Genomic DNA, 16,051 nt, shown 5'->3' on the forward strand with positions numbered 1-16,051 from the left:
ATCACGATTATTAAAAACGATTATCCATTTACTTTGAAAACATCAATCTATTGGAGATGATTTTTTTTAACAGTATGTTTTTAACAGTTGATTAAAACTTTAAGTATAATTCAACTGAAAAACCAATAAAAAAATAAAGTAATAAAAAACTTAAAATAATAATCGTTTTATTGCGATTACGTTGTTTTCGTAATCGTTGCTAGCCATAATCGTAATTGCGATTAAAATACGATTAATTGAGCAGCCCTAGTTAGCCGGTTAGCATAGCTTATCATAAATACTGTAAACTTAAAATAACAGACAGCATGGCTCCGTCTGAAGGTGAGACACTGTCACAAAGGGCCGTTAAAGCTCACCCGCTAACTTCAGACAGAGCCAGGCTAGCTGTTTCCAGTATTTAGGCTAAACTAGGCTAAGCTAACCGACTGCTAGATGTAGCCTTATGTTTTACGGACAGGCATGAGAGTGGTTTCTATCTACTCATCCAACTCTCCAATAGAAAGCAAATAAACATATTTCCAAAAATGTTCATCCTTGCCTATGGAAGTGAAAGGTCTGGCTTTATTTTTTTATTTTTTGTATCGTCAACAATCCTGTGAAAAGACCAATATACTCAATGTATATTATACTAACAAGTGTACTAACAAGTATAAAAGCTTATTCCTCAGTGTCAAAGAGCTTCATAGTAGTCTTATCTAAAACACATAAATGAGCAACACTATTGCAGCCAAAATTAGTCTCAAACAAATGCGATTTTTCCTGAAAACGTTTAAGAAAACGATTTAGCATTTTAAAACATTAAAGTATCCACAAAGGTCTGGTGAAGTCATAAAGCATTTAGAAATGGACGTGGTCATATTGGTCTTTCATTTGATTTATCGACTATACGAAAAACGGACAATATCACCAGCTTTCACCTGATATGCAAAAGCCTACCGTGAACTTCTAATAATAACACTACCTCTACATTAAAGTGGGAATAAGACAGACTGGAGGGCCATGAAGCAAGGAAAATTCATTTGTGATCACTTAACAGGCTTTTTTGGTTCACAGTATATAGCGGTGCAAAATGGCTCTGGGTAACGACACAAAGGCTGCTTTGGCGTTGTAAGAACATGTAGCTAATATTCAATTGGTACTGGTGGCCAGAATTGAGTTTCGATTTTTCTGGAACAGGCTCCTGATGAGGTCATGTCCCAAAAGGGAATCGACATTAGTTGGGATTTTGGGGTTGATTAGGTATATTTAACCACCTAAAAAATAAACCATCTAATACATTCAATATCAGTTTAAGTCTAACCAATATTTAGAACATTTTCCTTTTTCGACAAATAACTCTAACCACCAGACTCCATTGACAGAAACTGATATTTTGCTCATAGAGAAATAAAGTTGCTGGTCTTCCACTCTCCCGATCACTTAGTCATTGTGTGTTATTGTGTGACTTTGGTGAATCTGACCTATCGAGATAACAGCACAATAGCAGCGCAATAGCAGCTTGCGTGTTCTTCAAGGTAAAGAATACCGTTTTGGTCAATGGAGTATGGTGGCTTTGAAGATAGCAGGGATAACAACCTCAGAAACCCCCAGATTATTTTAGGATGGACTTTTAAGATAGACATCCACCAACTTCAAAATATTATACACTCAAAATCGATAAGTACCCAAAACAGCCATATTTCAAAACATCCAAACTATCCCTTTAAGCTCCTTGACAAAAACATAAACTGCACAACAAAGACCATAAGCACTACTAACGCTGGTTTATAATCTTACTAAAACACTGCATATGCAGATTTTTAAAGTGAATAGACACAAGTTAATTATATTTTACTGAATTGGGCTAAGGTACAGGTCTCACCTCTGGATCTGATAGGAACTCATCTCAAGGACACTTTAGCAGATATTGATGAGAGCAGGTCTCAGCCGAGAGAGTGGAAGGAGGGTACCTCCCTAACTCCTCAGCATGGCGTTGTTTCCCTCCCTGAATCTCCTCCCTCATCACTAAAGGTCCTGCCCTTGCCCTCTCTACTCCCCCTCTTATCCCTGCTCCTTATTTCCCTGCTTGGCACTTCCACAGTAAAGTGGCTGTCCTCTGCTTTCACAGAAGTAGACGAGGGTTCGGAGGGTGACGTCACCTCTGGTCCCTGGGGGTGAGGGTGAGTTGTTGTGGCTGTCTGGGATCTGCTAGAAAACACAGGGGGTGAGATAGGGGACAAGGGCCCCAAGGGGGAGTATCGTCTCAAGGAAACACCATTCAGGTTAACAGCGAGCTCCAGAACAAGTTTCCTCGATGTGAGGATGTTGCATGGAGGCACAGAGGCTTCCTGGGGATCTGTGGGGCGCCCGCTATGAGTTAGAGAGTCCCTCTGGACAGGTGTGGGGGGCTCCGACTGTGGACCCCTGCTGCTCTCCCTGCTGACTGGTGACAGCACGTCCTCTGGGCTGTCTGCAGACTGCAAGGACAGAGGTGATGCGGGGCTCTCTGACGTGCAGGACTGCAGGGTCCTGGTTGCAGAGCGCCGGGACCCCACTGCATCGACCTGTTCCCATCGAGCCTGTCCCACAGCCCAGCTCCTGGGCAACTGCACACCCACAGTTTGGTAGCTGTGGAGCCCCAGTGTGATCTGTGTGGGTCCAGGGGAGTCCAGCAGAGGGGCATTCCCTCTGGTTCGCCCCCCACTGCGGAACAGGCGAGTCCATAGATGCCCGAGACGTCGGCGAGAGGAAGAGGAGGTGGAGCGCCGCGTGGGAGTGACGTCTGATCTGCCTGCGCATCGCCAGACGCAGGTTCTGTAACACGGACGCCTGGAGGAGACGGAGACGGAGAGAAACGTCATTCCTGTTTCTATCCAAATATCAGGTAGATAGCAAGCAATCAAGCAAATAGGATATAATTGTTCATTTGTCATCCTTAGATGAACTGGTAGGCCGATCTTGCTCCTTTGTTATCCAGTACCTGTGCTAAGCTAAGTTAAGCTAAAAGACTGCTGGCCTTTGCTTGAGACTAACCACTAAGATATCACAATGGCATCCCTCAACGCAAGAGAAAAAAAGCTTTTTTAACAAAATGTTAACTATTCATTTCAGTTAATAACGTGATTAGGCAAGAGTTAATGGAAATATATGTATATTGACAGCCATTAGGTGTTTTTATCCACCTTTGTTTAAGTGCATTTTCAATTTCAATTTGTGCTTGAATCCTAAGTTTCAGGAAAACAATTACCAGAAATGTATTATCGTGTGTGAATGCATTACCTGGGTGGGGTTGTACACGGGGAAATCCTCCACCGGAGGGATGAGACCCTGGGCGATTAACTGACCATACGAAGGGGGGGCCTCTCTCTGAACAAAATCGGCCTCCATGCGAGTCATCTGAGTCTCAAAAGCTCTGTAAGAGAGACAGAGACAAAGACAGAGACAGGGACAGGGACAAAGACAGAGATACTGTCATTGTAAGTAGAGCTGGGTGGACCCAAATACAGAAGACAGGAACATACCTTTACTTAGGAAATCCAGGGAGGGCAAAACAAACAGAACTAAACAGACCTTCCAGCTGACCAACATACAAGGATCCCGACAAAAATGTAACAGATAACTACGATTTAAAAGCAAGTTGAACTAATCGGCGGATGAAGTGCAGGTGTGCAGGAGGTCAGGTGGTTGCTGGGCTAATAATGCCAGGAGTGAAACAGACTGGACAAGGGGGAAAAACATTTTTTAAACATAAACAGGAAACAAATAAACTAAAACTAGGATAATGAAAGAGAGAGAGAGAGAGGTAGAAAAAGGAGTGCAGGACAAACAGCAGGACAGAAGAAAAGATAATGGAAGTGGCGTAGACAGAGAGTGAGCGACCATAAGGTGACCTAATCAGACATTTATCTTGTTGTATAAAGCAGTAAACAAATCAAAGGGATGACGAACAACAAGAACATCACATGCACAATGGTGCTTTTTCCACACCTGTACTCTCTGCTCCTGAGCGAGTGGAGTTTGAGGGCACAGCCGAGGGCGATGACCAGCAGGAGGCTGCAGACGAGGCTCCCGATCAGGGCAGCTGTGATCACCTTCCTGGGCACGGCTGCCAGACAGTCCCTCTCATCGCTGCCGTCCAAGCAGTCCTCCTGGCCGTCACAACGCCACGTCTCAAAGATGCACAGGTTGGTCCCGCAGTGGAAGTTTCCAGGTTGGCAGTTGTAGCAGTTCTTCTCGTCAGACCCATCTGGACACCTCTTCTGGTTGTTGCAGCGCTCAGAGGCTGGGTAGCAGACCCCAGTTCCTCCCTCGCAGGGGAACTCTCCGTCGGGGCAGGTCGGGCAGGCCTCCTCGTCGCGGCCCGATGGGCAGTGCCAGTAGCCGTCGCAGCGTTGGCGCTCAGAGTAGCAGCCCTGATCGCTGCCACAGGGACGCTCGCCGGGAAAACAGTAACCTTTGACCTAGGGACGGCAGAGGAGGAATACATCAGAGAGAGGACTAGTTGGTGTCCGCTGGATTGATGGGTCTCTGGACAAACAGAAATAAAGGTACTCTATCTTTCAACTATACCAATCACAAAATACCTTAAATGTAGATAGGAATTCTGAAAGGAACCCCAAATGGGACGTTATTGAATACAATTGTTTAGAGCATATGATTAAAACATTTCAGTCTGTGGCCATAAGTATTTTTCTTTTTGTCCTATCGGTTTTGTCTAAATGTATTTTTGCTGCTTTTTATATATTTATTGATGAACAGCACTTTGGTCAACTCTGTGGTTTTTAAATGTGCTATATAAATAAAGTTGGATTGGAGTGGATTGGATAAAACCATTTGAATTTTAAAGATAGTTGGAGCTCTCCTTTACAGTAGGTTTGAAGAAAAAGTTGGAAAAGACAATGAAGTGTTGAAAAGACTTTGAAACTAATTTTCTGAAAAACCGGATGAAGTGTTCCCAGTCTGCAGTACCTGGTATGTGGCGTTGAATCCATGTCCTGGGCTGTGAGGCTGGGCCATGTACAGAACACTCATCTGTCCCCGGCTGGACTCTAGCAGCGCCGGGCGCCGGTTGTTGTGATGAGACAGCACCTGCAGGAGGTGCTCTGCGCGCTGCAGCAGGCCGTCGTACACATGCAGCGAGTCCCCGGGGCCCAGCTGCAGGTCCAGCTGCAGCACGATGGGCTTGGGGTCCTGGGTGTCCAGCCACCACGAACACCTCAGCTCAGCCACAGAGCTCCTGTTGGCCCGGAAAAAGTCTGGGGAGGCAAAGGAGCCGTAGAAGTTCCTCAGACGTTTTCCGCAGGTGGTGTCGGGGCAGCCGTGCTCGTCTGTGCCATCGGGACAGTCCCGGGCCCCATTGCAGCGCAGGGCGGGGGGCAGACAGCGGGTGGACTGGGCCTCGGTGCACGGGACGGAGCCGGGGGGGCAGAGGCCAGGCCGCGCCTCCGTGGGAAGTGGGGAACAGCTGCGTTCATCTGACGCATCGCCACATTCATCCTGACCGTTGCACTTCCAAGAGCGAGGGAGACACTTCCCGTTCCCACACAGGAACTCATCTGACTGACAGCTGCTCTGACCCAGGTGACCTGCAGAGACACACATTGACAGAATGCAACACCAGCTACCAAATATCAAGAGAAAACACGACACAAACCAACATCAGAGTGCTTTTTGCTCAGTGAAACAACAGAATGCGTTTTGGCCTCAGATGTAATTAGCTACTTTAAAATTCTATGACAGAATAAATTATTAATAATGTAATATAGTGAAGTATAAAACATAACAACAGTTTATGTTTCAGCTGAGTTTTAATAGCGTGCGGCCTGCAGTGTTTACTCTACAGTAAGGGTGGGATAGGCTACAGTGCATAACATTAAGGATTTTGGGAGATTAGCATCTAAGCTAATTTACAGATGGCCCTGAGCCCAATAGAGATTGCCCTGAAAAATGCGCGCGGACGAAATGATGCACGAAGGGTTTGGGGGGCCTCCCCCTAGAAAATTTAGATTTTTGCAGGTCTTAGATGCTGTCTGGTGCATTCTCTAGACTGAATTATAAGATGAACCACCACAATATTATATTGTACAATTTCAATTTTATTCTTCATTTCACTTGTTTGTTTGCATGAGTTCTTGTTTGTGTTTGCTCGCTTGCATGCCCTGCATAGCTATAAGAAATACTTTTTGATTCTCTTTTTTGGGGGGGGGGACTGCAGCTCAGTCTTTCTCTTCTTCTTTCCAGGTTGTTCACCTTGCTTTGGTGGACTAAGAAACATTGTAATACACTGACTTTAAATGATTTGATCGTTAGGTATTCAGCATCAGAATCCGTAACAAATTGAAATTCCCACGAAAATGTGGTTGCATTCGATTCATTGTCCGGGTAGTATTCATTGTATAGAAATCGTATTGACCGGGCCAGCCCGAACATCGCAAAGTTGGTCGAACGAATGACTCCTCATCCGGAAGCTGACCGAGCAGCAGTCGAGAGGAGCCGAGCGCATCCGCGAAGCACACAAAATGGCGACGACGACGTCCATGAAGAAAGACGGGTTGACCGACTTTTGGCAACTTTTTCATCGTTTTCCAACCGATTTGACCGCTGTCAGGCACTGACACGTCTCCACAATTGCCATAATAGATTGCCCGATCGGGCAACCAGCAGGTGAGGCTTCATTGCCCGAGCTAAATATTAGATTGCCTCAGGCCATCGGGCAGTTGTTAATGTTGAGCCCTGGGCTAATAGAATTACTGCGCTCCCAAAGCTCACTAAAAACGTCCTACATTACAAAGTGTTATGTGGCTGATGTGAGATTTCTTCGACTCTCATTGGGTAATCTCAAAACGTTTTATTAAGTTAAAATACTGCTATAATGAGACATGCAGACACATTCAGATTTGGAAATATGGCTTTACAAGCCATCACACTCAAACTCTGGTAATTTTCCTTACTCTTAACCGACAATTTCCTTAATTATGTTAGAAATGATTTATGCCTTACACATTCTATAACTAGACGTTTTGATTCAGTCAGGTTAAGCATTGGATAAAAGATCCATGTCTGTCCAGCCTACCTCTGATGTAGGAGAGACGAAACCCCTGGGACTGCCCTGAGCTGTTGGCCTGAGAGTGGAAATAGAGCCAGACGCGCCCCCTGGTGGAGATGAAGGGTGGAGGCAGCATGGAGCCACACAGCCTGGAGTCCCCGGTCCTCGTAGGAGTCAGCAGGAGCCAGTCTCCCAAACATCTTCCCGCTTCGGCCACGTCAAAGTTCCGGAAACTTGAGCAGAAGATGGATGATTTTAGTAGGTTACTCTATGACGGATGTCATGTGTACACTGTGTGAGTGAGGGATTGTACCTGATGGTGATGACCTCGCCCTGACCTCCCTGGATATGCCAGCTGCAGTTGACTCCAGCAGGGTAGTTTAAAGGCCAGGACGGGCTGTAGATCACACCCCTCCGCTCTGAGTGGACCTCCACTCGCTCACTGCAGCCTGCTGGGTGAAACACACACACATTAGGAAGGTTGGTCTCTGCAGTGATTTGTGTTAACCCATTTTCTTTATCTTTCCTTACAGTCATTATGCTGAAATTCTCAGGGGTGGTTTGACAATGGGCCCCTGTGCACAGTTATACAAAAGACCCCACCCCCTCTCCTACTGTAGCAAAACAGATATTAATGTTATTTAGACCCTTGTTGTCATTTTGTTTCTTTTTTTGTCGTTTCACATCTTTCTATGATTTTGGTCTGTGTTTTTTTATTGCCAATTTATAGTCATTTTGCATATAATTGGTTATTTCATGTCACTTTGTAGTTGTTTTGTGTCACTTTTAAATCGTTTGATCTCACTTTGTAGCTGTTTTGTGTCACTTTATAGTTGTTTGGGTCTTTGGTCTTTGTAGTTATTTTGTGTGACTTCCTGTTTGGACCATGACCGAGGTTGCAGTCGAATAGTCCAAAAAACAGCTCCTAAGTTCTAACCCTATCGTCTATTCCTTGACCTCTGAGTGAAACGTCACAGGGTTAAGGGATAGTGGATAGGAGAATTCAAAAGGATTTAGGAGAAGAGACTGCGGTACTTTAGAGAATCCGACTGCACTTTCACTATCCGACGTGTTTATGATGCGCCAGCGGAGGTCATAAATGTGTGTCTGCTGCTGTGGGGAAACTATGGAAACTACAGTTTTCTATACAGCGGACTACAACATGGATGTTTAATAAGAACGAGGGACTACTGTAAACTCATCTAGAGACTCTGCACCGTGCTCTGATGCTGTTGTTTTATGCTTTATGAACGGGGACAACAGAGAAACATATTCTTCATGACCAAAGTTGGAATTGAAATAAAAAAGGAAAGTGAAACTTATGCTCGTCACCCTCTCCCTCCGGTCCTCATTAATACAAATGATCCCAATACGTATGATTGTATGAAAAGATCTTAAAATCAATACAAATGTATTTATTATAAACGTTAGTCCTTAACATCTATCACTGTGTATATCACCATTCAAACATCTTTTAAAAGTTGAACAAACCCCACACAGCTCAGTAAAGACTCTGAAATGTTGACTTTATTTGATCATTTCAGTAAAAACTAACGTTCATATTTCTCTTTTTGATTATAATACTGATGAACGTTCAAAACAAAGCACTTTGGCAAGTTACCACATACGTTTTAAAAAGCTTAATAAGCACCGTAACTTTCATGATATCATTTCTCGGTCATAATCGGTTGTTTCCGTGAACGGCCGACTGTTGTGTGACGGCAAATGCTGCGGCTGCAAGGCATTGTGGGGCAGCATTTTCTCCTCTCCTTTCGGTTAGGGAGGTCCGGTGGTTCCTAAGCTAAAGGAGGTTATAAAGGAAGTTTGAAACCTCCTTTCCTTTCATCTAGAGAATTCGAACGGCACTTATCATGGCTGCCACTGAGGGACTTCTGGGTCATTTCACTCCGTTAGGAAGGTTCCTAAGCTAAATGGACTATTCGACTTCAGCCCAAGACTTTGGGCCCCTGTGCATGGTAGGCAAGTTCAGAAATCCATATATTAAGTAGATGCATAAATGTTTATTTTAACAACAGTAAATGTCGTGTTCATTGGGGACTGTTATCAGATGCATACTAATACACATTTAGCTGTTACAGTAGTAAGTATTTCTGGCAGCACAATGGTGTATGCGGAAATCCATTGTTGTCCAAAATAGCTTTTGGACAACAATAGAGCTCTATGGCATAGAAAAAGACAAGTAGGCTATAACAGGGCTTTAGCGTAGCTACATGTATATTTATTTTTACTAGGATCAATTATTTGTTTACTTTAAAATGGATTTGTCAATAATACAAAAACTATCACCAGACTGTTCTGTAATTCCAATGACCTTTCTCTTTTTCACGTATAGTACATATGTAACCATGAGGCATCCTTATCATCTCAAATTCTTAAGAGGGAAACTACTTTCAGGAGAGAGAGATATGGTCTGTTCCTTTATTCATGATGAACTGAGAATTATGCATGCTCAGCAGGATCCATACTGCTACTGCCAGAATACTCTCACACACACTCACACACACACGTTCCTTCATTCAAACTCCTTAAAATTCGTCATGACCTTAGCATACTAGTACCAGAAACGTCAGCGCTTAAAAGGACAATACAAAATCGCTGCTGCATTATTAAAAGTGCATTATGTTTTATGTGATTGTCATGTTTTGTCTCTAATCAGTGCAAACAACCTTAAGTCAATGCCTTGACAAGACAAACGACCCTAGTGCCTTTCAGGGGAGCTCTGTGCTGATCACATTGGGGGCGAACACCACGGCAACAGCATCGCCTGCTGCCATCGCACCATTTCTTCAGGGAACAGAGAGCGGTGGCCAAGAGGGGCACCAGGAATAAGACACAGACCTGTTTGAAGTGCAGGCCATGGCTCCTGTTGTTTGGTAATAATTAAAGGCATCAGGTGTGTATGGAAGCCCTGTGTTTAACACTTAAAAACAGGCAAAAGGGTTTTCCAGGATAATCTGTCATTATTTGATCCTTATTTGTTTATTTTCTCATCTATGAAAAGGTATAGGGGGAGTTTTACAAGGTTTGAACGGTTGTTGTTGTTGTTGTTGTTGTTGTCATACTCATTCTGGCCATAAAAAGCTGAATTAAAATATTACCACATGTTGTTGATACGACTAAAAGAACCTGGCAAATAGCTAGTGAATGTTCAAACTTTACCAGCCACTCAATAGACTGTTGTTATTATTTGGTTGGCGAGTCAAGCACTAGCCACTTGCATATATTATCACAATTTGGTTGGTAAATGGTAGTCATTTAGTGAATTCAAATGTCCACCTTTACTCTAAACACAAAGTACAGATATTCTGTTTAAGCAAGTCATGTCATATTACTGTCTGTATAAACAATTTTTTAGCCAAACAAAAGACATAAATAAATTGTAGAATAGAAGAGAAAACCACTCAGATTAGACTTATAAAATGGATCACTATACGTTTATTTTTTTGTAAGGCCTCTAAGGGCTTCCCTACATTGTCTCCAAGCAGTTATAACACAGGAAGGCTAGATACCAGATGTAACAATAACTTAAATTGTGATGTTAATGTAACATCAGTGGGAAGGATTTCATTCTCTTTCTCACGCTGAGAACAAGAATTTAAACATCACCTCGTTACTTATCATTTGTGACACAGCAGGTATGACACAGGCAAGAAGAAGCTCTCTAACGAGCGTCTTAATTACCCAGAACCACAGAGACAGAAAATCAGCTGAACTGCTTAACAATGGATATCCAACATCGCCACACAGCAGCCCAGTTCTGCTGAGCGTGTGTGTGTTTGTTTCAGGCTTTCTTGATGAATCAGTGAAGTCAGCAGAGTGAAACATTGGCAGGGGGGGGGGGGCATCCTTTAGAGCTCAGTGATGGATATCGACTACTGCATGGATACCTCAGCACACACACAAATACACACACATGAAACTGGACTAGCCCTGGGAGTCTGTGGAGTAGAGCTGTTGTTGTATAGTGTGACAGGTTTTTGATATGAGATTTTACTTGTTTCTATTATTTTCAACAAATGTATTGACTTTACTTTGTGAGGACTAATGCAGCCTTCTCTGGAGTTCACTGCCTTTTGGTTTTATATTACATTTTATATATGTAACATCAGAGACAAAATGGGGTTTGTATTGGTTGAGCTACTTTACGTAGGTATAAATTCAAATCATTTTTACTTTGCTGATTATCTGTAAACGTTTTTAAAATCAGATCACACCAACAATCACTGCAGAGATAAAAATGACAGTTTCTCTACCCAAAGTAGCCGTGTGTATCCTTCTATATAGTCAAATGCAATAAGTTAAGCTGCCACCAAGTTAAAGGGGACCTATCATGCAAAATGCACTTTTGTACGTCTTTTATACATGAATATGTGTCCCCGGTGTTCCAGGGAACTCACCAAGTGTCAGAAAACACAACCCTCTCTATTTTCCTCCATACCCAAATCTCTAAAAAAGGGGCTGCAACGGATCTGATAAAAACTGATCCAGATGTGAACACTGTCCTGACGTCAGGACGGTGGCGCTACGGCTATTGGGCCAACTCCACCAATCAGGAGGAGACAGCCACGGCCATTGCCGTTCGAAAGCGCTGGAGACGCTGTAGTACATATGCCAGGCCAGTAGATGGTGCTGTTCTCACTGAATCTGCCCAGAGCTAGAAATTGTCAAATTGAGCAAAATGAGGCATGGCTAAAATGCATGATCTGTTTGGTATTTTGAAAAAAAAAAAGTATAAATATGCCTTATATAGGTATGGTCCTACACTATATTATTAAAATATAGCATGATAGGTCCACTTTAAACAAAATAGCAAAATAATGTTTTAATAGACAATTGGTCCAGATTATTTTTTTAATGTAATTAAGATCAATTTGACAAAACGGCAAAATGTACCTATAATATAAGTAAAAGTTATCAAGCAGAAAAAGTGATAAATTATTATATGTGACATTTGATTATCAAATTGTATGCATTTACTGCATCATCAAAAGAAAAACGGAAATACACATGATGCTGTCTTCATTAACATAATATATACGATTTTCCTTTCTTGGCTATAAAGCTCAAGAACTGGGTGATGTTGGTCAGAATGTATGTTTACACAGTCACATTGTGGCTGCCTTTTGTGGACATAATGCAGGGCCCCACAACATGAATTATTAAATGTAAGGGTGATGACTTGGTGGGTGCTGATGACGAGTGGATGAGGAGGAGCATGTTTTTTCTTTTGAAGCGCTTTCAAATATTGCTAGTCTAAGGTTGGGTCTGTTTGTTGGCTTGTGAGTTGCTTTTTGTGGATTTGCAGATATGTAAACTCTCTCTCTCGTCTATACAACAAAGCTGATAACATAATACGGAGGCTCATTAGTGTCAAACAGGACAACAGATTAAATGGCAGCTGTGGCAGATTCAATTTAGCTCTTTCTTCTCTTACCTTTCACAATAAAAGCCCCCTCAATTTAAGCTTCTGGCTACAAGCACAACCACAGGGAACTTGGCTTGGGTCTTGAGGAGTTGTAGGATTTATTAGCTGACAAGTAACATAAACTGTAAACACACTGCACTGCTAGTATATATATATATATATATAGTGTTACATTCACAGCTATAACATTTATGCTGACTTCTCATTTACAGTCACACACACACTCGTTTTTTCTTTCTCAACCACACTGGCTAGCTTAACAAACACAGTCTACGCACCAACGGAGTTTGTTACTTGTATTACACACGTTGGATACAAAAATAAATCAAAAAATGAACAATGTTTAGGCCCAGTCGCCTAGCAAAACACTGGTAAACCCTGGGTGTGTTTGAGTGTGTACATGTTTGTTTTACTCATGTTGTGGAGACATGGATTTGTTTACACACTCACATTGTGGGGCCTTTTTTTTTGGTGACAAAATGCAGTCCCATTCTTTACACCATTAAACTGTAACACTAGGGATGGTGTGTGTGTGAGGGGGGGAAGTGTGAGAGAGGGAGAGAGAGAGAGCGAGAGAGAGAGAGAGAGAGAGAGAGAGAGAGAGAGAGAGAGAGAGAGAGAGAGAGAGAGAGAGAGAGAATTAGTTTGTGTGCACATGTGAAATGATCAGTACGCAGACATGTTATGGATGGGATGGTGTGTGACTGCTTATTTTAAATGTCTCCACACAGACCTTTAAAATAGGAGAACCCTGTTTGGCAGCCGTCTCCTTTATTTTGATGCCAATAAAGTGCAGGATATGATAACAGAGAAGGTGGGGGGGGGGGGGGGTAGTTCTGCAGAGAAGCAGCAGTGATGTAATGCTGATAGCAGCATCACATTTGTGAAAGAGCATCCATGTTTCCACGCTAACCCTGATCATTTACCCACCACAGATCGATAGTCCCGCAGGTTTCTGGAACATCTTCTCACTCCATGCCATCACAACAATGAAAACACATTGTCTTCATCAAGAGTATCTCACTTTAACATTGTGACACAGGAGGAAAGAGCAGCAAGCCATCATTACATGCACTACTCTCCGGGTGTGAACATCAGCTTTGTAGAAGTGTTCGGCTGTGATTGTCAGTAACGTTGGAAGCTTTATCAGGACCTCCAATGAAGATAAAAAAGCTAAACAACCCCTAACAAATAAAAAATGTAGCTAGATACTCTTGGTAATTTGCATTTCTTGCAAACAACATATAGTTTCAGTATGATTGACAGCACAATTGAAAAGATGTGTGTGCAGAAGGCATTACAGCAGTGTGGATGCATTGTTGTGGCTCACCTGCACAGAGCAGAGCGGAGCGGAGCCACAGCAGTCCGAGCAGCAGCCCCGGCGGTCCCATGGTCCGCCCGGCGGGGACTGGTGTGCTTATCTCGGACACAATTTCCGCGTTTTGCTCGACATCTGTGTCCTCCAGCGAGGCTGCCGCATCTGTTTTCAGCTCAGACACACCGAAAGGTCCTCCTCATTACGGAAAAGCATTGTGTCCTTTGCAGCGGTAGCCAAGACACCAGAGTCAAGGCAGCTGTGGCAAAGGAAGCGATTTCCGGTCAACGTCTTCAAAATAAAACCTACGTTTTGTTAATCAAATGATTGCGTTCATGAGAAAGAGTAAACAGTTATTTAAAGATATACTTGTTCGAAACGTGTAACCGGAAATATTATTTAGGAACTGCTTAACCCTTGTGCTCTCCTCGAATTTTCAACCTTTCGCCACCTTCGTGGCAAAATGTACACGCCCCAAAAAAATGCTATTAAATCCTCATACATCAATATTTTTTTCTACTTTCTTTTCATTAATCACTTAAACAACTTCTAACGTACTCAAAACTACCAAACATTCAATCATTTTCAGGATTTAACCCTTTAAGTCAGGGGTCCCCAACCTTTTTTCCCAAGAGCCCCCCCAAATGACTCCTGTTGGAAGTTGCGCCCCCCCCCCCACACACAAGGGGGGGGGGGGGAGCAATAGCGGTAATTAAAGTTTAAAAGTCTAAAAAATGCTACAACTACTGTCACAAACTGGATGAATGTGAAGTATTTTGTTAAAAGAGGATGAAAGCGTAATTAAGGAGCACTATTGGAGTGACTTTGATGGTTATTGGACTCAGGATTAATTAATTTGGATTCCCGCTGTAAGAAGAAATTAAAGGACGGCGCAAGTGGAAACAATTCACAAAGGGATTAAACTGTTTAAAACACATGCTCAAAGTAAGCCGGATTTTGCCATGTGTTTATGTGGATTCAAAAGTCGTAAATAATCTACAAAATGGAGGAGACCGATCTGATCGGAGCAACTGTGACAAATAATCTGAAACCGGCATGGACAATGACTATGTTTTAAAGATGCGCTTATCCAGAAAAGCCTGGTTTGGACACTTTACAGGCAGAAGAAACATTTCTATTAAAGAAAGAATTATACATTTCTGTCTTGTTATGCCTATAATAGCTACTAACTTGAATTTTTATTCTAATTAATTAATCAATTATTTTTTATATTTTATTGTAATGTAGAGACAAGGCTTTTAGTGAAAATCATGTATTGCGTTACAATTATATGTAAAAAGAAAAAAAAAAAGTCTAAATATGATATTTGGCCTCAAATCATCTGAGGCCTGGCGCCCCCCCCCTGCGATCTTTGACGCCCCCCCAAGGGGCGCGCCCCAGGTTGGGAACCACTGCTTTAAATGCCTTATACTTCGTAAACAATAATAATGCAGTCAAATCAATTTTGTAGCTAATCCATTTTTTGTGTTTTTTTTTAAGAGAAATTAAATAATTCAAATAATGAAACAGGCATTTAAAGGGTTAAAATCCTGAAAATTATTGAATGTTTGGTAGTTTTGAGCATGTTAGAAGTTGTTTAAGTGATTCATGGAAAAAAAAGTAAAAATAAATATTGATGTATGATGATTTAATAGCAGTTTTTTGGGGCGTGTACATTTTTGCCACGAAGGTGTCCAGAGGGTGCAAAATGCATCACGAGAGTACACAAAACATGTAAGAGTAAACGACATTGGATTTAAAAAATGTGACTCAAAAGAAGACTTCTTGCAAAAATCCATGCCAAAAGCTGTAACACAGCTGAAATGATTACCAAATCAAAAAAAAAAGTCAGAAAAAATGTACAAAAATGCCCGAGGAGGGCACAAGGGTTAAGTGTGTTCAGTTGTATGTTCTACTGGGGAAATAATACACCAAAAGACAGTATTTATAATGTACGTTGCATTGTGTCGTTTTATATGCAATAATATGTTTTGTACATAGTAGTCAATTATTAACCTATGAACTATGTTGTCCTTGATATTAGCTCAAACAAGGTTTATCAATGAGTGTTTTCATATGAGTCTTCTTAAACGTTTTTACCTTTATGGATGCATTTATTTTGAGTCTGATCCACAGAAAAGTCAATAACAAGTGAAAGGGTTTTTTTGTTTTGTTTATCGTTATAGATATAAAAAGCATTAAAATGGTTGTCTGAGATGTGTTAAACATATAAATGACATTGGTTTTTTTTTGTCTTATTTTGAAG

At 42.1% G+C, this 16,051-nt stretch overlaps 1 protein-coding gene across 1 annotated transcript; it reads right to left on the bottom strand.

The window, feature by feature from the left end:
- Positions 1-190: 190 nt before the first annotated feature.
- Positions 191-14,025, bottom strand: lrp3 (low density lipoprotein receptor-related protein 3). Its single transcript, XM_034132719.1, is given in 8 exon segments — positions 191-2,741; positions 2,743-2,808; positions 3,259-3,391; positions 3,967-4,439; positions 4,948-5,564; positions 7,052-7,257; positions 7,338-7,473; positions 13,801-14,025. Coding segments are annotated over 8 exon segments (2,472 nt in total). The 5' UTR covers positions 13,862-14,025; the 3' UTR covers positions 191-1,961.
- Positions 14,026-16,051: the final 2,026 nt, after the last annotated feature.

The sequence above is a fragment of the Trematomus bernacchii genome, unplaced genomic scaffold (assembly GCF_902827165.1).
Source record: "Trematomus bernacchii unplaced genomic scaffold, fTreBer1.1, whole genome shotgun sequence".
Lineage (NCBI taxonomy): Eukaryota > Metazoa > Chordata > Actinopteri > Perciformes > Nototheniidae > Trematomus > Trematomus bernacchii.